Here is a 22,576-nt window from a genome sequence, read left to right on the forward strand (position 1 = left end):
CCCTAAAAATAGTAGAAACACACAACCAAAGCGTAAAACATGGTAAACATAAATAAAATAGACAAAAAGCAATGAAATGCTAAGTAAAAACAACTAGAAATAACGGTACAAAAACCACTTATCAAACTCCTTTAAACTTAGATCGTTGCTTGTCCTCAAGCAACAAAGCATGCTTATGTAAATTTTCAGATCAAGCAGTTCACTACATGAGAAAGCATATGAAAATGAAGTCACTGGTACTCATACGTGAGTTTTTATTTCGATCGGCTAAGCCTAGTTCTCTCGGTAATCACTTCACAGCAAAGGTATTCACAAGAAGACTAATCGCAATAAAGCCACAGACCTAAGTCTCCCTTTCAGACACCTCTTCAACTATGTTTTGAGCTTAAGTCTCTTCCAAATGGATGGATGATTGTAAAGATCGAGTTTTTAATCAGTTACATTCAAAGTGTATGTTGATCAACCTCTGCGATTTAAAAACTTATCTTTCATAATCATGTCTTTAAGTTTAAAAGGACTTTTTACTGTTTAAAACAAGCCTCTTGTGCCTGGTATGACCATTTGAACAAGTTTCTACAACTTCTTTTATATAAAAAATTGAGCATATTATATTACTTTGACAAAGATGAGAAAGAGAGATAAATCAGTAGATGAAAGGAAAATCGATGTATGATCGGTTATCTTCTATATGTTATATTGACAAAGATGAGAAAGAGAAATAAATCAATAAAGGAAAACAAAAATCGAGGTATGGTCAATTATTTTCTCTCTGTTACTTTTACAAAGTGATAAAGATAGCTAAATCAATAGAGAAAAGGAAAAATCGAGGTATGATCAATTGTCTTTCCTCTTATAACTTATCGTTTTAATATTATATTTGTTGTTTGTATGTATATACACTTCCAAATGAATCTCAAATACAAAAATCTTATTACGATCAAGATATCTCACTCGTCCACCACTTATGAGTTTGTGGTATCTTAAAAAAAATAGATTATATTTTAATTGAATATTTTAATTCCAACTTTTTAACTATAAACTAAATCAAAAAAGTACTAATAATACCAACCACATACTTCAAAATTCACATCTCATATTCTACTATTAGTCACATTTTATAAATTCACATAAAAAAAATCAAATGGTGTCACATCTAACATTAAAAATTTAAATATTCTAGATAACATTAAAATTTTGAATGTTCTAGGTATTAGGTCATAGGCATCCTATCAATGTTCTGTGTTGAATTGTTTGGCTATAAAAGTAATTAATTTTGTTGTATAACATTTAGACAAATCTTATCTTTTAAGTTATCTTTAGAGATCATATCATTGTGGAACAATATAAATATTTACATCAACCTTTATTTACATTGTAAATATACAATTAATAATCTCATAGTGGATCTAAAAGAAAATAATAAACTAACAAACCAGTGGAGTAACAAACGGTAGTTGCTTCAATTAGGTGGCACCATAGAAGAGAAAGAGGAGACATAAAAAAAGAGCTAGGCACCATTGTAATTTGATTGGTGTCAATTCAACAAAAAAAATATATAATGCATTAATGCAACACAAAAATTTAACACTTGATAGAATTTGAGTATAATGTTAATGGAAATTAATTGTAAATGAATGATGAGATGATGATGGTTGAGAAATTCCACTCTTCCACTACTGGCCGCCCAAAAGTAAACGCTAATATTTTCATTTTATTAATAATTTAATAGCAAAGGAAGGAACCATTCATTGCTCCTTTTTATAATGAATTTGTTTTTGTCTCCACTTGTCAACTCCATCCAATTTAAATAATACAAATGCACACTTAGTCTTAACCAATGTTTTAGAAACTAAATCTCAATAAAAAAAATTTAGAAACTAAATAAAAACGTCACCCCCACTTCTTCTCATTTTTTGTTTCTCTCTCCTAGCCTTATTTTTTTCATGGTCAATGGATGGTCATGGTCTCACCCCATGCCACCTCAAAAATCTTGTCCCTCATTGGTTCATCTCACCCTTATGTTCCCTTCATCTTCCTCCTCCATCTTCCACACTCCAACAAACACTTCCCCTCATGAGATCAAACCCTCCATCAACATCACAACTACCCTCTTTCCCTTCCAACACTTACATGTTTTTCTCCAAATTAATGGTCTCAATCATAACAACAACCTTATTTCTAACCTTCTTTCTTGTTCATGTCTCTTCCTCTTGTAACCAAATTGACCAAGATTCACTCTTGTCTTTCTCTTCAAATATATCTACTTTTTCACCTCACCTACCTCTTAACTGGTCTCTCTCTTCTGATTGTTGTGATTGGGAAGGTATAACTTGTGATCAAAATAATCAGCATGTTACTCATCTTCTCTTACCCTCTAGAGGTCTCAACGGTTTCATTTCATTTTCTGTTATTACTTCTCTTCAATCTCTTTCTCATCTTAATCTCTCTCATAATAAACTTCATGGTAATCTTCAAAATCAGTTTTTTTCAATTCTTAATCATCTTTTAGTACTTGATTTGAGCTACAATCATTTCTCTGGTGAATTGCCACTTGGGAATGGAAATGGAAACGGAAACAGCAGTGTTGTTCAGGTGTTTGATTTGTCTAGTAATTCATTCAATGGAACATTACCGGTTTCTCTGATTCAGAATCTTGCAGAAGGAGGTAATTTGATATCTTTCAATGTTAGTAACAACAGCTTCGTAGGTCATGTTCCAGTTTCAAACTTTTGTGTTGGTGTACATAAGAATTCTTCTTTGAGATTCTTGGATTTTTCTTCCAATGATTTTGATGGTGCTATTGAGACTGGTTTAGGTGGATGTTCTAAGCTTGAGAAATTTAGAGCAGGTTTCAATGTTCTATCAGGGAATATCCCAATTGATATTTATGATGCTGTTTCACTCATTGAAATATCGTTGCCACTGAATAAAATTGATGGAACAATTGGTGATGGAATTGTTAACCTTACAAATCTCACAGTTTTGGAGCTTTACTCCAATCATTTGACAGGTTTTATTCCTAAGGATATTGGTAAGCTTTTGAAATTGGAAAAGTTGCTTCTTCATGTCAACAATTTGACTGGTACGATTCCGCCGTCTTTGATGAATTGTAACAATCTTACTGTGTTGAATTTGAGGGTTAATAGATTGGACGGAAATCTTTCGGCGTTCAATTTCTCGGGATTGGTTAGGCTTGTTACGCTTGATCTTGGTAACAATAGGTTTAGTGGTGTTTTACCGCCGACCCTTTATGATTGCAAGTCACTTGCTGCATTGAGGCTTGCGTCTAATCAAATTGAGGGGCAGGTTTCGTCTGAGATACTTGGACTCGAGTCTCTTTCGTTCTTGTCGATTTCGGATAACAAGCTGAAAAATATCACTGGTGCTCTTAGAATACTCAATGGTCTCAAGAAGCTTAGTACACTTATGGTCTCCAAGAATTTTTACGATGAAGTGATGCCGAACGGTGTGGACGTGATAGAACCTGATGGATTTCAGAATATCCAAGTTTTAGGGTTAGGTGGCTGTAATTTCACAGGTCAAATACCGAGTTGGCTTAAAAACCTGATGAAAATCGAGGCCTTGGACCTTTCCTTTAACCAATTCAATGGTTCGATACCTTCTTGGTTCGGTAAACTACCTCAGCTTTTCTACATAGACTTGTCTGTTAACCTACTTACTGGCCTGTTTCCGATAGAGCTCACGGAACTCCCGGCGCTAACATCACAACAAGCAAATGATAAAGTTGAAAGGACTTACTTGGAGTTACCGGTTTTTGCTAATGCTAACAATGTTTCTTTGTTGCAATACAATCAACTTTCGAGCTTACCACCGGCAATATATCTCGGAAGCAATCACCTTAGTGGCAGTATCCCGGTCGAGGTTGGTCAACTGAAAGTCCTTCTTCAGCTGGACCTGAAGAAAAACAACTTCTCTGGCAATATACCGGATCAAATTTCAAACTTGATTAACTTAGAGAAACTAGACCTCTCGGAAAACGAACTATCCGGTGAAATTCCTGGTTCACTCAATAAATTGCATTTCTTGTCTTTTTTCAGTGTAGCCAACAATAATCTTCAAGGACGGATACCGACTGGTAGTCAGTTTGATACTTTTTCCAACACCAGCTTTGAAGGAAACTCGCAATTGTGCGGTCTGGTTATTCAGCGCCCTTGTTCTTCTCAACGAAATACTAATGATACTTTAGCTAGAGGCAAATCCAAGAAAATAATAGTCATACTTATTATCGTAGTGTGTTTCGGCATAGCTACCTTGATTACATTGTTGACACTGTGGATACTCTCTAAGAGAAGGATCAATCCAAGAGGAGATTCTGATAAGATTGAACTTGAATCGATTTCTCAGTACTCGAACAGCGGTGTTCATCCGGAGGTTGATAGGGAGGCTAGCCTAGTGGTATTGTTCCCCAGCAAAAACAATGAAACAAAGGATCTTTCCATAATAGAAATCATAAAAGCCACTGAAAATTTCAGTCAAGCAAATATAGTAGGATGTGGCGGTTTCGGTTTGGTTTATAAAGCGTCGTTTCAAAATGGAACTCAGCTAGCCATCAAGAAACTTTCAGGAGATTTAGGCCTTATGGAAAGGGAATTTAAAGCAGAAGTAGAAGCTTTGTCAAATGCACAACATGAGAATCTGGTCGCATTGCAAGGCTACTGCGTGCACGATGGTTATCGACTACTCATATATAATTACATGGAGAACGGAAGTCTCGATTACTGGTTGCATGAAAAGTCCGATGGTGCGTCTCAACTCGATTGGCCTACTCGTTTGAAGATCGCACAAGGAGCAGGCTGTGGTTTGGCTTATTTGCATATGATATGCGAACCGCACATCGTGCACCGCGATATAAAGTCGAGCAATATACTCCTAAACGAGAAGTTTGAGGCACATGTTGCTGATTTCGGATTGTCGCGGTTGATTCTTCCTTATCATACGCATGTTACAACCGAACTTGTAGGTACATTAGGTTATATTCCTCCGGAGTATGGACAAGCATGGGTGGCAACTCTGAGAGGAGATGTGTACAGCTTTGGAGTTGTTTTGCTCGAGCTTCTCACCGGAAGGAGGCCTATGGATGTATGTAAGCCGAAAATCTCGAGGGAGTTGGTTAGTTGGGTTCAACAGATGAAAAACGAAGGAAAACAAGAACAAGTATTTGACTCGGCTCTACGAGGGAAAGGATTTGAAGGCGAGATGCTGCAGGTACTCGATGTAGCATGCTTGTGTGTGAACATGAATCCTTTCAAGAGACCAAGCATCAGAGAAGTTGTCGAATGGCTAAAAAATGTCCGCAGAAATAATGACTAGAGACGAACATTTTACATATGTTCTTCGACAAAATTGTGACCGTAGATATGTATACTTGTGCAAATTTTACTCTTTTTTTTTTTTGCTTTTCTATAAATACAGATTGTCATTTGTTACCAACTCGACCTGTGAGAATATTATCGCCATAAAGATTTTGTGAATTGTACCGAGTGATCATCCATTTTCAACTGCAGAACTTTTGTATTATAGTGTCATTAATTATGCAGAAACTATTCCTTCACATTTCAACAGCTTCTAATGACTATATCTGATTAAGTATACAGAATAATCGGTAATACAAGCCTTTGTTAGACCAATTCTTGTTTTACTTCTTAATCTTAATGCGTTAGTACTTTCAATCTGATGTGTCGGTGCTAAAGAAATTTTTTTCCTGCTTATAATCTAAAAGAGAATAAACTGTGGCTAAGTTATTAAATTTTTTGTTCATCCTAATGAGGAAATACACATTACACTCATCCTATGATACTGTGAACATCATGGTTTGGTGATATGTTATTCAACAATAATTGACATTTGAGAATTTGCATAGTGAATGTAACATGCTTTCTAGATCAGAATGTTGACAGTTGTTTATTGAACATGTGTTTTGTTAACTTAAATATGATTATGCATCAAGAAAAACTGTAAGGCCAAAACACAAAATTAGAAGGTATGTCTGATACCTGATGTCTGATATTATAGATTGAAGGTGTGTCTGATGTCTGACTCTAATACATATAATTAAATTTAAAAACTATAGATTGAAGGTGTGTCTGATGTCTGACTCTAATACATATAATTAAATTTAAAAACTATAGATTGAAGGTGTGTCTGATGTCTGACTCTAATACATATAATTAAATTTAAAAACTTTTTTCCTCAAATTATGACGTGAAGAGTCGAGAGGGATGTAAGTTGTTAATGATTAGTTAATTGACTATCTATATCCATCTTTTTGGTTGCATTGGTTAGAAAGAAGAAAATTAGAAAATCATTCCTAACCATTCAAATGTGAGGTTGAGTTTTGAGTGGTGGGACAGAAAAAACATAATGGCTACGCATGATTAACCATTTTTCACCAGACAAAGAATCAAATGGAGAAAATATATATGACATTATGCCACTCAAAGTGCATGAAATGATATCATGTTAGAATTTGTTGGTTGCAAATATCAATAGAAATTGCTGGTAAGCTTCCCCGGGCAAGTACGGATAGCTGACATTCAGATTTGGTATCATTACATGCTATAATGGTTTCTAACACAATTACTCAATTAGTGACAATGAAGTGCACACACCAACTATGCATTAAAACTTCAATATGAATAATAATTTGAGAAAACATATTAAATAAACATGGATTCAAAAGTATTCAGATGAAATGATAAAGGATATGTTCTCTTTCCGACCACATTGATCCCGTCCAACCACTAAAAAAGGGTTTCACTCCATCTTAAATCTTTTCAATATACAAAGATTATCATCTTAATAATTACGAAAGATCACAACCGCAAATATATCTAATAGTTTTTCGGATTTCACATCTAACAAATAGTTTGTTATTCTCTCTTTATTATAGGAAGAGAAGGCGTCAAATTCAAGAAAAAATTTCAAATTCAATTTTATTTTACTTTTCTTTCTCACATACTAAATTGAGTGTTAAAATATTAATTTTGTATATATATCCCACGCTACCGCATTAGAAGGCAGCGATAAGCCATCACCGTCGTTCCTCCTCTCATTTCTAATTCTAGAACGAAATAAGATCTCTTTACTTTTGACTAGGGGTGGCAAAACGGGACCGGCCCGTGGGCCATACCCGTTTTACCCGTCATTTTTGGCGGGCCGGGCCAAGGATTTAGACCCTCACCCTCAAATGTGTCTGCCCCGCCCCGTCCTGTTTTTTTCACGAGCTTTTGCGGGCACGTGTATTTACATAAATTTTTGTATTTTTAGGCTTAAAGAGTGCAGTGCCCGCGGGCTTTCCCCGCCCCACCCTCACTTTTTTGTGGGGCGGGTCTAAGTTTTAGACCCACATCCTCAACTATGACCACCCCGCCCCGCCCCATTTTTTTGCTGGGCGGGCCTAAACGGGGTGGACATGCCCGTTTGCCACCCCTACTTTTGACCTCTCTCATTTCTAATTCTAGAACAAAATAAGATCTCTTTACTTTTGACCTCTCTCATTTCTAATTCTAGAACGAAATAAGATCTCTTTACTTTTAACCGGAAATCCTAAGTTAAAATTCAATTATAGACTTTATCCTCTATTTTGATGCTCCCCTTCTCAAGTGTAAGTGTAGGTGTAAAAAAAATTAAATTGTCTATTTTTTACCAAACAATTAATTGAGTTCTCTATATTGAATTAGCAAGTCATTGATTAATGAACTTTCTTATAATAATGAGCCTTTATTTATCTATATTATGTGTATAAATATTTTTTGGTTCTTTATAAATTAGAGTTTATAAAACTGATTTTTTTCATTAACTTTTATTTTATTTTAATTCATATAACTTTTACGCTATCAATTATTAATAAGACTATTATAATAAATGACACATATTTTATTATTGAAATCAACATTAATAAAATCAATATCTTGTGTGAAATTATAAAGACATCTAATTTGAGAGTGAGGGAATAGTATAATGTTCAAAAAATATTATAAATATAAGATTTAGTACATATTTAGTTTTTAATCTAATTTAGTATTCCATTTTAATCTCTTAATTAAGAAAACGTTATAACATTAATCCCTTAACTACTTTTATGTTATCCTATTTGATACTTTCGGTCAATTTCTGACAATAAAAGAAAACATTAAGTTCTGATGACGTTCATATGATAGTAAGACCATTATTACAAATCTAAGTCAGTATATGTATTTAAAAATGGATATCCGGTTTAAATTGCGAGATTCCCTCGAAAACATTCGAGTTTAAATAGTGAATGAATTTTTAACTATGTTGATTCAAATTTATATCAATAGTCTTATTGTTGTTCCACGTCACAAAAACTTAATGTTTATTTGTCAGATATTAATAGAAGAGATCAAATAGGATAACAAAAGTGTAGTTAAGGGACTAACTTGTAATCTTTTTTAATTAAGGGATTAAAACTAAATATAAAATTAAGTTAAGGGACTTGATGACTAATTATGTCTAAATAGAAATATAATATTCCCTCCATCCCACACTGACTGTCATATTTGATTAAATTGTTTATTCAAACAGCACGGTGATTTACTAATAATAAATTAATAATAGCAAAAGCAATAACGAAGAAGAAGAACGTAACGGTACCTTCGACTGTTAGAAACATAGGCAATAATGAAAATCTAATTCTGAGAAGAATGATTTCTTACACTGCAGAAATTCAGAAATGAAAGAAAGAGATAAGAGCGAGAATCGATCACAAAGAGAGAACTGTAGTAACAATAGGGTTTTTGATTTAAGATAAAATTCAAATTATAAAAGAAGAAGCAATAATGAACAGCAGAAAGCATGAAAGTGAGTGATATATTTTATTGTGTATATTTTCGTTTTTCAATTTAATATTTGAAGGAAAATTCGCTAGAACATTGATTCACAACTCACTTCCTTATGAATAGGCATGCCAATAATAATTTTTATCTCCTTCCCAAATTTAAAATTTAAAATAATTTTTATTTTTCACTCTAAACCTTTTATTGAGAATTAAATTCAAATCCGTCTAAAACGGATTCCTATGGGATTTGGGTATTCCGTCTCATCACAATTTATTTAATAAAATTAATTTTTTAATAAAAATATTTATATTTTTCAAAATCAAATTATATTACAAATAATAAAATAAAATAATCTTAAAAATTTTCATAAATAATTGAAGTTTTATGAAGAAATAGGAAGAAAGTGAAGAAATTGAAGAAACAAAGCAAAACCAAAAAATTATGAAGAATCGTGAAGAAACGAATATTTTTCAGCACAATTCACATTATAACGTATGTTTAGTAATTTGATCATATATGGAGTTTTATAACTCGGATTTAAGACTAAACGTTTGGTCACCGCAATGCTTTTCATCGTGGTCGCGATAGACTGCTTCGCTAACACGTTTTTTACTTGTTTAAATGGAAAATAAATGGGATTTTATAAGGTGGACACTTATGACTCAAACTTGATGGCGAATCAATTTTTGAAACTCTGGAGCAAAGATTTTCATCATCGGAAGCCAAATTTAGAGCAGAAAATTCATGTATTATTTCTTTATTACTTCAGTTATGATTTTTATTAGTATGAATAACTAAGTTTTATTGATTAGGTCTTGTTAGATGAACATGTATGAACATGTTGGGACATATCTTTGCCTCTTTATACTATTTTCATCTTTGATTTATTCAGTATTATTATTCAGTTTAATTTTGTGTTCATTGCTTTATATGTGTTTATGAATACATATATCGATATAAACTTGTAGTGATTACCGACCGTAACTCTATGAATCAGAAATAATTAATTTGTTCAACTTAGTAATTGATTAGGGATAAGAAATTATAAGTTCTGACTTAGGGTTTAACGCACATAAACATTGCATGTTCTAACTAGCTAGCTGACCTAAGGGATTAGGGAGCGTAGTGTAAAATAGTGAATTATACACCAAGGAATTGGATGTAACAGCTAAGTTAAATTGTTGTAATCATTGATAAATCATCTTAGGGGAAAATAGACACCAACATCAATAATGACATACAAGGGATTTGAAACCAGGTCTAATTATCGTTAATCTGATCAAGTTTACCACCAATTTTATGTACGCTTTTTATTTTGCCGAACTAAATATGAAAATCCCATGTTTACTTTTATATAGCACGTTAATCTCTTTGTTAAAATAAATCAACTCATCCATGTGGAGACGAACTTATAAATTTTATTACTTCAATACGTTTAGTACATTTGCTGCCAATATTGTCGTCATAACGAATTACTCATTAGACAACAATACCCCAAAAGGATATATTCTAAGTGAGGTTTTTGTATCAACCAAACAAGGCATACATCTCGAAGGTCAGAACTACACAACCATCAGTCTTAATAATAAGTTTAGGGTTCTAGACAAAAAGGTTCCTAGAGTCAAGGACCCTATTTGAAAATATTGTCGCCATAACGAATTACTCATTAGACAACAACACCTCCAAAAGGATTTCCTCTAGGTGGGGCTTTCGCATCAACAAAACGAGACATAAATCTCAAAGATCAATACTACACAATCACCAACTTAAATTTAATGGCATCATCACACTCTCAATTCACAAAACATCATCATAAAACATCATCAAATAGTCCATGAGGTAGCTCCGCGCGTTAGCTTCCCAAAGCTTCGAACGACGTCTCATTTGGAGTCACAAAACTTAAGTTATGCTCGAAGATGTCTCACTTGGTATGAAATTCAGGGAGGTGCTACGGCCGCTCATAGCACGTACTACGACTCGTAGCAAAAAAAAACCTTTTTAGGCACACCTCTGATACAAAAAATAGAGGCCACTATAGTCGGCCGTAGCACGTGCTACGACCTGTAGTAGAGCCCAAAAAATCCTAAATTGCTCCCAATTTTGTCCGATTGCTCTTGTTTTTCAGTCGTTCATCAAACCTCAAACCCCATGTTTTGACCTCTAACAATCCCAAAACATACCATATATCATTGTATATGATCATATGAATTTTTATCATCTCTTAACATCTAAATCAACCATACATCATGTAAACAATGGTGGAAAACATACATGTATACACCAACAAAATTTCAAACATCAATTCACAAAAAATTATATCAATAAAACGAGGAGAATATAAACTCTTCAACGACAAACACAAAATTCATCACAATGATCATCCCTATTGGAGGTTAAAGACTGATCTACCATACCCCTAATGCATAATCCCTTATTAGAGGTTATTCTCCCTCTTTATCTTAAATTTTTTCCGTAAAATTCTTCAAAGCTCTTTCAATGAATGCTCTCCTTATGCCATAACCCTTGCCTATTTTTCTTTCTACTAAATTATATTTTTAAACTCTCACAACTCCATACTAACATTTTCACTAGTAACTTAATCCCTCAATTAGAGACTTCCAGCATGACCCTCACTTATCCTCCTATTCACTAAAATGCCATTATCATTTCTAACTTTATTTTAATACAAATACTACTAATACTCCTTATTTTCTATTATTCTATTTTCTCATTTTAATTAAATAGTTAAATTAAAATATTATTATTTAATTATTAAAAATAGACTTTAATAATTATAACTCACCTTAATCAATCTCTAATCACTCTCTCCACACTTCCATCTCGAGATCACACATCTTTCACACCCATATTAATTCAATTATCACACACAATAATTAAATTAAATCATAATAATTCAAATAATTCGATAAATTAAGAATTGGGGTGTTATAGTTGGCCTAGGCCTTTTTGTCATTTTTCTTCTTTTTTAATAGTTTGCTTCATTAAAATTAAAAATATCAATGTGTAAATGACTATCGGTTGTTAATGATGGAGAATTTACATCGCTTCAGTTTCGTTGGATCTGACACCCCTCATAATGTTGATTTGACCATAATATCCTTTAATTTAAAGAAATTATTGAAAATTTTAAAAGATACAATATTTTATATAGGGGTACTAGATTTTACAAAAAAAAAAAATATGATGAAATAAGTGTTTAATTTTTAATCGGAGAATTTGTTGAAAAAATATCTTACCTACGAATTTTTCTGCCATTTTGAATTATATGAAATTTAAATATTTTTTCCAAAATTTTAAAAGATCGATACTTAATTTTATGTATTTTTACCGAATTTTTCAGAATATTCAATAATACATGGGGTGTCATTTTTTTTTAATCCAGCAAAAGAACTAATTTTTTATAATAATTTATGAGTTTAATTTTTTACTTGCGGAATTTGCTGCGGAAACATATTACTTGCAGATTTTTTTACAAATTTTAAATTATGAGTTTTTTGTATTTTTTTAATTTTATGCATTTAAACTGAAACTTTCAAAATACTTACGCATCTTTATCAAAATTTTAAAATAAATCTAATACAAAACCATTATTTATAATATAATTTGAAATGTTTGACTCTTACCTGTGAAATTCATTGCGAAAATAGCTACGAATTTTTCTACATATTTTGAATTATGAATTCTATGATTTGTACTATATTTTAAGAAAAAATTCGATAAAAGTTAAACTGTTTCAATCGGATTTTTTGAAAAGATAAATAAATTTTGGCACACTAATAAATTTTTACTAGATAAATAAATTGATAGGGTTGATAATTCTTTTTGACTCTTTGTTTTTTATGTGGAAAATCGATCTGACGCCAAATTGTCTAAATGTCTACAACTAGTAATCATGTTAAAAGTAACTGATTCATGAGTTCAGATAAATTAATTAGTTAAGAATATGTTTGATTAATTGATTAGTAGAATTTAAGAAATCAATTAATAAAGTAAAAATGCATATTTAGGTGAAAAGACATTAATGGGGTAAGTCAGAGAGAAATTAATCAAAAATGACATAAGAAATCAATTAATTGAAGTTAGAATTAGAAATTGGCCCAAGTCAAAAGAATTTTACTTGCAAATTTGAGACGAATTCAAAAGAAATTTCACAAGTAATTCGCAGGTATATTTACTTTTACCCAGTAAAGCATCCGAGTAATACATAAGACATGTCACATAACACTTTTGTAGCAAAATGTTATACTAACTTAAGTCCAAACTAACTTATGCAAAAAATTAACTAACTCAAGTCCTAAAAAACAGATACAGTCCTACTCCATATCAGTACCATCATCACCATTATCAGTATCATTGCTGTTTTGAGATAATGAAAATGGACGGGAAGAAGAGCCAGCAAATCTTAGATGTTGCATTAAAGCCGCTACTTGTTTTCTAGTCTCCATCAACTCTTGTTTCATTTCTAGTTTCTCTTGTTCATAGCCAGCAAATCCTAGATGTTGCATTAAAGCCGCTACTTGTTTTCTAGTCTCCGTCAACTCTTGTTTCATTTCTAGTTTCTCTTGTTCCATTTCTAGTTTCTCTTGTTCATGTTTATGCAACGACTCGCTAAGTGCATGAATCTGACTTCTTAAAGCATTGACATCTCCTGAATTTCCAGGAGGCCTAACAGATGGAACCAATGTTTTGGTAACAGATCCGAGACCAAAAACCCTTCCCTTTTTATGTCCAATTGAATCTACCCATATATCCAAGTCACATGGCATTTCTATGGATTGTTGATTATCGCCACTATTCTCTCCTGAATCAAACTGTGAAGATAATTCCAATTTTCTTTGTTCAAATTTCTTCTGCATCACATTCAGAAAAAAAAAAAAAATAACTACTAAAAAATGACAAGATAGAACCAATTAATTTAAGAAGCTAAGAAAGCCGGGCAACAAGAGAATGACAAAAAAAAATTGAATCACAGCACTAATGGAAAAGTTGGTTTTGGTGGAGGACATGGCAATGAAATGATAAAGAGGTCTTAAATTCAACTCTCTCCTCTCCACTAACATTACACACTAACTAACTACTAACATTTGTTATTTAGAAAAACGTTAACCATCGATAACGGAAATTAAATCAAATGTTATCTCATATAATACAAGATCATTTATATGTGATGAAGATGGTAAAACTGCAATAATATAGTCTATAGAAATGATATTAATATGAACAATATTACAGCCATCTCATCAGTTTCATAAATATACTCAACTACACGGACTATGTCGGTATGTTTTTATAGTCCGGAGATCATTTATATGTCCTTAAGCTTCACCTTGCACTCTTCCGCAATTTTATTTTTACATATTAAGGGATTTATATGCCAAATTACTGAATGAGAAAATTAAAATTGCAGAAGAGTGTAAGGTGAAGCTTATAACAGTAATCAAAGATGACAAAAATAAAACTTGACAAAACATATATTGATTCCAGCAAAACAGATATATAAATCCCATATGCATGTTGTGTACCAGAATCAAGAGTTAGTATAAAGAAAATACCAAATATGTCTGTATTAGAAAAAAGAGAACTTACATAAGCAGACTCTGCAGATGGACCCACCCAACTTTGATCCTTCTTTCGATGCGTACGAAAATAAAACTCAGCCATGGATGGATCTGTCCCATTTGCCTCCTTCTGTAATTGATAAAAATACTTTTGATGTTATTATTAAAATTATTAGCATTTAAAACTAAATGCAAAACATAATAGTAAACTAATAATACCATTCGTTTCCAATGCAAACGATGAGGAATTGATCCACCAGTGTGAAGAGAAGCATCAGCCATAGCCTCCGAATTTCTTTTATTTATTTCAGATATTCTCTTGTATTTTGAGGTCTCCCAATGTGCCTTCAACTGTGCCCACACACACTCTTCCATCCAAATTGGTTTGTGATCTAAATTTCTTCGAGCATCTTGCATTAATTGAACCATTTTAGCTGAACCCCTTTTCTCAAAGTTACGTCGCACCAGGTCTTTATGTTCAGGTGGCCATGTAAACATTGACTACATTGATTTTGACAACAACAAAAAAAATTATTACAATACACATTTTTTAACTAATATCAAAACAATTAAATGAAAGATTGAAATTTGATTACTTTAAATATATCAAACCACGAATCTCGTTGCTTTTTAGATATCTGCTTCCACGATGGTATTCCCTCAGCCAAGTAAGTACGTATGATTGAACCTATTGCCTTAACTACCAAGGTGTGTTGATCAAACCTGTGTAAAACAATAAAAATTAATTACAAAAACATTATAACAACGAATATATATGTTAAGCTGTTAAAAGGACTCACCCATCTCCTTCTGGAAGTATAGGGATTTTGTTCGAAGTTAAGTTGACTGTTGAAAATTCTTGCCATCGAAGGACTTGGGTAGGAATGGTTTGAGATATGACAGGGTGAGGTTCAGACCGAGGTGTCACCGATTGAGGTTGAGGTCGAGGTGGAGTGGATTGAGGTTGCATGCTGAGTTGAGGTTGATTGAGTGGTGTGGATTGAGGTTGCATGTGGAGTTGAGGTTGAGTGGGTGGAGTGGGCTGGGGTCGCGGGCGAAGTTGAGGTTGAGTGGGTGGAGTGGGTTGGGGTCGCGGGCGAAGTTGAGGACATGATTGAGTGGGTTGGGGTTGCGCACAAAGGTTTAGTGGTTTAGTGGGTGGAGGTCGTTTAAGTTTAGTTCGAGGTTTAGTTCGAGATGGAGGTTGAGTAGCTCCGTTAGAAAAAATTTGAAGGGTATCAGATGGACTTACCAACAGAGCACGGGTTTGTGCAGATTTCTTTTTTCTTAACATTTTAGCTGGCTGCAGAGTTTTCTTTGTATTGCTAGCATTTGAAGGAATTATCAAGGGAGCATGGGTTTCTGCACGTTTCTTTTTTCTTGACATTTTAGCAGGCTGCATTGTTCTCTCTGTATCCCTAGAATTTGAAGGAATTACATTCCCATTGTGGTTTGACTCTCCCATTAACTTTAACACGTCATTGAAACAATCTTGTGACATGTTGTGTTTAGATCGTAAATTCAACATTGTAATAGCAGCAGACAAGTTTGATGTATTTTTGTACCCTGGCCGTAATAAAGGTTGATTAGTCGAATTCAACATATCATACATCTCAGTTGCTTCCACATTTGGAGGCACCCCTTCATTTTGTACAAAATTTTGGTCATTAAGATCAGCATCATCAAACCCAATATCTTCTTGACTACTGTAAGGAAATGCATTTGAGTCCATATCAACATCAAAATTCATTTGAGGAACTTCTTCTCCATGGGATGTCCAATACCAATATCCGGGTGTAAACCCTTTTTGACGAACATGAGCATTCACTCCCTTCGGAGTTAGGCATCTCTCATTTTTACATAGCTTACACGGACAACTTATTACACCCTCATTCAAACATTGTGGTTGTTGACAAGCGAAATTGAGAAACTCTTTGAGGCCTTGCAAAAATTCAGGTGTAAACCCTTTTCGACCAACAGTACGCCGATTATACATCCATGCCCGATGTTCCGGCTGTTCCATTTTCAGATCAGCTGCAAAAATACTGTTCGATAACTAGTTTTTCATGCATAATGTGTATAGGCAGTGTGTACAGATATCATATTAATAATCAAAACCATAAAACATGACTCAAACAATACATATCTCACTTAATTTATACATGGCACACAGCTCATCGCATTAAAGAAGACACTTATTAACTTTGGTTAAAGTTAATCACAGAGTAATCATTTCCGGATAGCGGCGCGGAGCGCTGACCCCAAAAGTGGGATACCGGGATAGCTATAGCGGAATGACCGCTCTATTTGATCATTTTTTGACAGATTACAGATGATAATTATCAACATATATTGAATATAAAATAAAACAAATAACTCAACTCATAAAATATTCATAAATCAAAGCACACATGACTCTTGAAGTTCATAAACAGATAGCGGGCCAGAAACGGTAACCACTCTGCTCCGCTATCATGTTATTTATCCTATAGCGGCCGCTATAGTGTTCTGCACCACTAAGGTTCTTCCTAAAGGGGTCGGCCTCTGCTCCGCTATAGCAGGATAGCCCCGCTATTGACTACTCTGGTTAATCATCAAACCTCAAGTCTTTAGTTTCACAAAATTTTAGCTGCATTTCACATTAGTTTCCTAGTGCATTAACATGTGAAGTCATAAAAAGTTTCTTCTCTATCTATCCAACAAGGATAATTCAAGATTCAATATAATGATTATTATTTTAATCAACTATACTTAATCACTCATCATATTAAACTTCAAACAGAAAACTTATAATATTCACTAATTTAGCTTTTTTTATGAGAAGCTTCACTAATTTAACTTGAATACAACCGAAAGAGCAAACATCTTTTTAACGTCAAATGTTTGTTGTTATTTTGTTCTTGGGGGAAATAGAACAAATGACCTCCAGAACATACGTTTAATCATACATGCTACTAAACTATTAAAAAATATAAAACATATAACATAGCCTATGTTTGGTTTTGCGGAGGAAAAAAATAATTGAGTGAATTGATTCGGTAAAATTAATTCTGGTTAAAAATGAGTTGAATGAAAGTGAATTATGTTCGAATAACTATGCAAAACTGAGCTGAACAGTGAATCTCAATGTAAAAATTACATTAAACTCAAAAACTATAAATTCTAGCTTCAAGTAGAATCAAGCATAATTGATTCTACTTTAAAAGAGCCAAACACCGCAGAATCATTCCAAAGTCAATTCTACCCCTCTAGAATTGTTTTCCCCTCTACCAAAAGCTAAACAAAACATAATGTAATAGTATTCAATACCAATTAATTGGAATTTAAGCAATAATAGTATACAAATAGTTCAGACTCTCATAGAAGCAATATATACAAATAGTTCAGAGTTCAAACTATAAATCAAAGACGAAAATAGGCAGGAAAAAAAGCCAGAAAAATCGGCAGGAAAAAAAGCCAGAAAAATCGGCAGGAAAAAAGACGTAAGAAAATCGGCAAGAAACAAAGATAAAAAAAAATTCATGCTCGCTAGATATGCAATGCAATACAAGTGATAGCAATAACAGGAAAATCGAGGAAGAGGAAGAATGAGATTAAGCTACCTTCGATGACATAAACAGTGCCAAGGATCGGAAATTTTAGTCTGAGAAGAATGAATTCAACTGCGGATTCCAGAAGTTGGGAACTGAAGTAAGAGAGAATTGCGAATGCGGAGGAGAATTAGGGTTTCGTTTTACCGGGAAAGGTATGGCTTTTTATTTTATAAAAAAGAATATTAAAAAGAATGAGAAGTATGAAACCAAGGGATATAAAATTTTTTTAGCCTTAAATGCATTTCTCGATTTTTTTTAAAAAAATAATTAGTTTTTTCAATTTAAATTTCAAAATAATTAATTTTTTATTTTTTTTTCAAAATAATCACTTTCAAAGGAGACACCTTTAACCTTGGCGCATATTTGCAAATTCAAAGCATTTAGTCGTCACATGCATTGTCGCACACATGTATTGATACCACATGTATTGGTGTATGCGTCAATGTAAGTGGCGTATGTATCTTTCATTTTTTTAAAAATTTTATATTTTTTAATTATAATTAATTAAATTAAATACTGAAATTAAAAATTATATTATATTATAAAATAAAAATACATAAAATTGATAAGAAATTCAATGACTCGTCCGATTAAAACACTATCATGATAATGAGTCTATTGGACTACTAATGTATTTAATAGGTTTTAATTTTAAAGGTTTTAACTAATTAATTAGTTTAAAAACATATTAATTTATTTTATAAAATATTAATTCATTTAAAAACATACTAATTAATAATTATCTTAGTCATTCTTGTCACCTAATTAAAAAATATTTTTTATCTCAATCATGCCACATCTGTATAAGTGGAGGGGGCCACAAAAATCAAAACACAATCAAAACACAATCAAAACATATTAATTTATTTTATGTATTTTTTATCCAAAAAAAAGAAAGAAAAAAAAAATATATATACATATAATTATTATCTTATTTTAAATCTATTATCATTAGTACTATTATGCTATTTAAACCAAACATTCCAAAAGGCATAAATTATTGTTATTATTACTATAAAAAAATGAAAAAAAGATGTTCTTATTTATTAAGTTACTACTAACTAGGTAATTATTAGAAAAAACCAAAAATATTATTTTTGATCATTGCTAATTATTTTAGAAAAATCATTATTTATTATTTAGGAAATTATTAATCTCAACTTTCCCCATTTTAAGACATTTATTTCTTTTTTCTTTATTAAAAAATAGTCAAAAAATCATTAAAAAAATATAATAAAAATGTTATGTGAAATAATTGAATTTTAGTTATTTAATCTCTATTTTAGTTTAATAATAATACAAAATAAAAGAGAAAGAGTTTTACTTGTTCTAATTTCCAAAAAAATTTAAAGAGTAAATTAGATTTATTAGATTTATTTTTATTAGTAATTAAGAAAATTTAATAAAGGTATTTGGGTGATTTTTGTCAAACAAGTAATTTTACAATTTTTATGAATATAAATGTGTGATTTTTCATTTTATATTTTTTCCCTTTTTTTAGTTTAAGTTAGAATAAAAATCATTTTTCATTTTTCATAAAAAATCAAAAAAAGATTGCATTTTTATTTATTTAATTATTTTTAATTTTTAAATTTTTTTTTTATTATTAAATTTTTAACTATTTTATTTTTTAAATCCCAAAATTAATTAAAAGTCCAAAAAAATCAAAATGTGTTATTATCTTAATAAATGAAAAATAACTAGAATATTTTTATCTTTAATATAAATTTACCTTAATTTCCTTTTGATCTTGTAATTATTCTTTTTAATTTCTAAAATTATAGATCTAACTTTTGTTATAAAAATGATCTAGTTGTATCCCTTGATTTTTACTATCTAGTTGTATCCAAAACTTTCATTATAATTTTAATATAAAATATTTTAAAATTGACCCGAAATATGAGAAAATGGAGATTGATCTTTTATTTATAATCATATTTTTATTATATGAAGACGAATATATATATATATATATATATATATATATATATATATATATATATATTATCTTCATATTATAAAAATATCATTATAAATAAAAAAACCAATCTCAATATTACCGTATTTCTGGTCTAATTTTAAAATATTTTATATTAGAATTATTTTAAAAGTTTCAAATACACCTAAATAGTACTAAATTTAAATTAAAGAAAATAGTTCTTACAATAAAAGAATTAAACAAAATAGTTAAATATGTTTTTAATATATATTAGAATATAGGTATTTGCATATATTTAATATAAATCATGATAATAAATTCTAATAAATTTGTGTTCTATTCATCTTTGTATTATAATTATCATTATTAATAAAAGAAACCAGTCTCTATATTTTCCTATTCTGGGTATAAATTAAAAAAGATTTTATAGTAAGAATTTTAAAATATTTTAATAGAAAATTATTTTAAAAGTTTCAAATACACCGAAAAAGTAATAAATTTAAATTCAACAAAATATTTCTACAAAAAGAAGAATTAAAAAAATAGAGAAATATTTTTTAATTATGCATTATAATATATGTATTTCCATATATTTTAATAAAATCGTAATAATAAATTCAAATCAATTAAATATATATTTTGAATTAATTATTTTACAAAATTGACCAACTAATACTATACATATTCCATTCATCCCCTCATTGTAACAAATTCATTTGACTAGATTCATCCCTCATTGTAACAATATCATTATAAATAGCAAATAAATGTCATTATATTTTTATCCCACATCCAATTTTGAAAGATGAAGATGAATCACATTATTCTTTGTTGTATTGCTCTTCTCTTATCATATATACCTAACAGTATTTCTGTTAACAATGATTTCTGTGTAGCAGATTTATCACTTCCAAAAACTCCTTCAGGATATCAATGCAAGTCAGAAAAAGATGTAACAGTCGATGATTTCGTCTTCTCTGGCTTTGTAGCTGCAAATGCAACAAAGCCTTTTAATACTGGAATAACCTTCGTGAATGTCGATAAATTACCCGGTCTTAATGGACTTGGTATCGCTACATTGAGAGGGGACATCAGTATAAACGGAAGTGTGCCATTGCACTCTCATCCTGATGCAACTGAATTGGTTATTATTGTTGAAGGTGAAGTGAAGGTTGGATTTATCACACCAAGAAAAGTATTTTTGAAAGATTCTAAACCTGGTGATGTTATAGCTATTCCAAAAGGACAGTTGCATTTTGTAGTAAACAGTGGTGCTAAAAAAGCTGTTTTTTTTGCAGCTTTTAGTAGCTCAGATCCTAGCACGCAAGTAGTTGATTTGCTATTATTTGGCAACGATTTGTCAACCGCTGTTCTTTCACAGACTACACTACTTGATGTAGCACAGATTAAAAAGCTTAAGGCTGCGTTTGGTGGCAAGAACTAGAATTGCTTACTTCTTTTAAAATTATTCAATGTTGAGTATTATATCAATCATGTTACAATTCTAGTATCATAATAATAATAATATAAATATATTAATTTTAATATTTATAGTAATATAGATATAATGGGCAAATTGGAGGCATATAATAAAATTTTGTAAAAATTAAATTAAAAAATAATAATAAAAATTAAATTAAAAAATAATTAATGAAAATTCAAAAATTAATATTTAAAAGTTAAAAATTCAAATAACAATATAAATATTTAATAGAGAATATCAGTCATCCATATTATTTCACCGCTCTTATCTTCTTCATTCCCGCTTACTGCAAAAATGAAAGCATTATATGAAATTTGTTAAACCAAGTCTCATACACTTCCTTATGCTTTTTCACAAGTTCTCCGAATGTCTTTTAATTTTTTTATATAATGCATGGAATCATGAAGGTACATGTGGGGTATGTGGGACGCGGGATCGCCTAGGCTGTTGGGATGAAGAGGGTACATGTGTAGGAAATAGAAAGCTAGGTCCCTAAGCTCCATGTATGATGAGGGTACATTTGGGAGATATGGAAAGTTAGATCCTCCAGGATATTGATATAATGATGGTCCATGTGTCGGATATGGAAAGTTAGACCCCCTGGATGTTGGTATGATGAAGGTACATATGGGGTTACATGCTGGTATGATTATAGTATATGTCTAGAAGGGCGGATAAAACCTGGTGGATAATCGGGTGGAAACATAGTGAAATTCTTGGTGGTGAGTAAGAGGTGGATAAGTGGTCATAGTTGGACGAGCCACCTGACTAGACTGTGGCAAAGAAAAATACACATACGAAGGAGCCATATCTTCTTGTGAAAGGACTTACCCTTAACTTTATAAGATATTGGCCATATTTTGTCTATTTTGAGAGTAGAATATAAAATAGTTAATAAATCAACAGAAGTAAAAAGAGTAAATACATTAGTTCAAGCAATATATTATCCAGGGGCGGCCCTGTGGGGGTGCGAGGAGTGCTACTGCACAGGGCTTCCGACTTTTTAGGGTCCCGAATTTGATCGATAGGGTCAATATAAATATAAGACTAACAAATATATATCACTAATTCCATTTTAACATAAGATTGTAGTGTAGCCTAGTGGTAGCCATACTATTTTGGTAGTAATACAACCTAGGTTCTAGGTTCGATTCCTTGTTCTT

The 22,576-nt window shown here is 31.5% G+C and overlaps 3 protein-coding genes across 4 annotated transcripts; 2 read left to right on the plus strand and 1 right to left on the minus strand.

Moving 5' to 3' along the window:
* Positions 1-1,883: 1,883 nt before the first annotated feature.
* LOC127076177 (tyrosine-sulfated glycopeptide receptor 1) lies at positions 1,884-5,580 on the plus strand. Its single transcript, XM_051017758.1, has one exon. The coding sequence runs from the start codon at positions 1,951-1,953 to the stop codon at positions 5,329-5,331; it is 3,381 nt and encodes a 1,126-aa protein (XP_050873715.1). The 5' UTR covers positions 1,884-1,950; the 3' UTR covers positions 5,332-5,580.
* A 7,352-nt stretch (positions 5,581-12,932) lies between these two features.
* On the minus strand, positions 12,933-18,199 carry LOC127076179 (uncharacterized). Of its 2 annotated transcripts, none has more exons than XM_051017759.1 (6): positions 18,001-18,199; positions 15,199-16,432; positions 14,995-15,121; positions 14,618-14,899; positions 14,427-14,528; positions 12,933-13,690 (listed from the first exon to the last, which is right to left on the minus strand). In XM_051017759.1, the coding sequence occupies exons 2-6, from the start codon at positions 16,419-16,421 to the stop codon at positions 13,154-13,156; spliced, it is 2,271 nt and encodes a 756-aa protein (XP_050873716.1). In that variant the 5' UTR covers positions 16,422-16,432; positions 18,001-18,199; the 3' UTR covers positions 12,933-13,153. The 2 variants fall into 2 exon arrangements, with proteins under 2 accessions (XP_050873716.1, XP_050873717.1); XM_051017760.1 differs by having other exon boundaries at positions 15,199-16,443.
* A 2,477-nt stretch (positions 18,200-20,676) lies between these two features.
* Positions 20,677-21,475, plus strand: LOC127076180 (auxin-binding protein ABP19b). Its single transcript, XM_051017761.1, has one exon. It carries the CDS (start codon positions 20,736-20,738, stop codon positions 21,372-21,374), a length of 639 nt encoding a protein of 212 aa, XP_050873718.1. The 5' UTR covers positions 20,677-20,735; the 3' UTR covers positions 21,375-21,475.
* Positions 21,476-22,576: the final 1,101 nt, after the last annotated feature.

The sequence above is a fragment of the Lathyrus oleraceus genome, chromosome 4, assembly GCF_024323335.1.
Source record: "Lathyrus oleraceus cultivar Zhongwan6 chromosome 4, CAAS_Psat_ZW6_1.0, whole genome shotgun sequence".
Lineage (NCBI taxonomy): Eukaryota > Viridiplantae > Streptophyta > Magnoliopsida > Fabales > Fabaceae > Lathyrus > Lathyrus oleraceus.

What these genes read in the sequence shown, in the direction of transcription:
- LOC127076177 (XM_051017758.1), top strand. Translation starts at nt 1,951, where the DNA reads ATGGATGGTCATGGTCTCACCCCATGCCACCTCAAAAATCTTGTCCCT.
- LOC127076179 (XM_051017759.1), bottom strand. Translation starts at nt 16,421, where the DNA reads ATGGAACAGCCGGAACATCGGGCATGGATGTATAATCGGCGTACTGTT. An exon ending in CGTGGTTTGATATATTTAAA is followed by an intron (nt 14,900 to 14,994) that starts GTAATCAAATTT and finishes AAATCAATGTAG; the next exon opens with TCAATGTTTACATGGCCACC. An exon ending in GTTTGCATTGGAAACGAATG is followed by an intron (nt 14,529 to 14,617) that starts GTATTATTAGTT and finishes TATCAATTACAG; the next exon opens with AAGGAGGCAAATGGGACAGA.
- LOC127076180 (XM_051017761.1), top strand. Translation starts at nt 20,736, where the DNA reads ATGAAGATGAATCACATTATTCTTTGTTGTATTGCTCTTCTCTTATCA.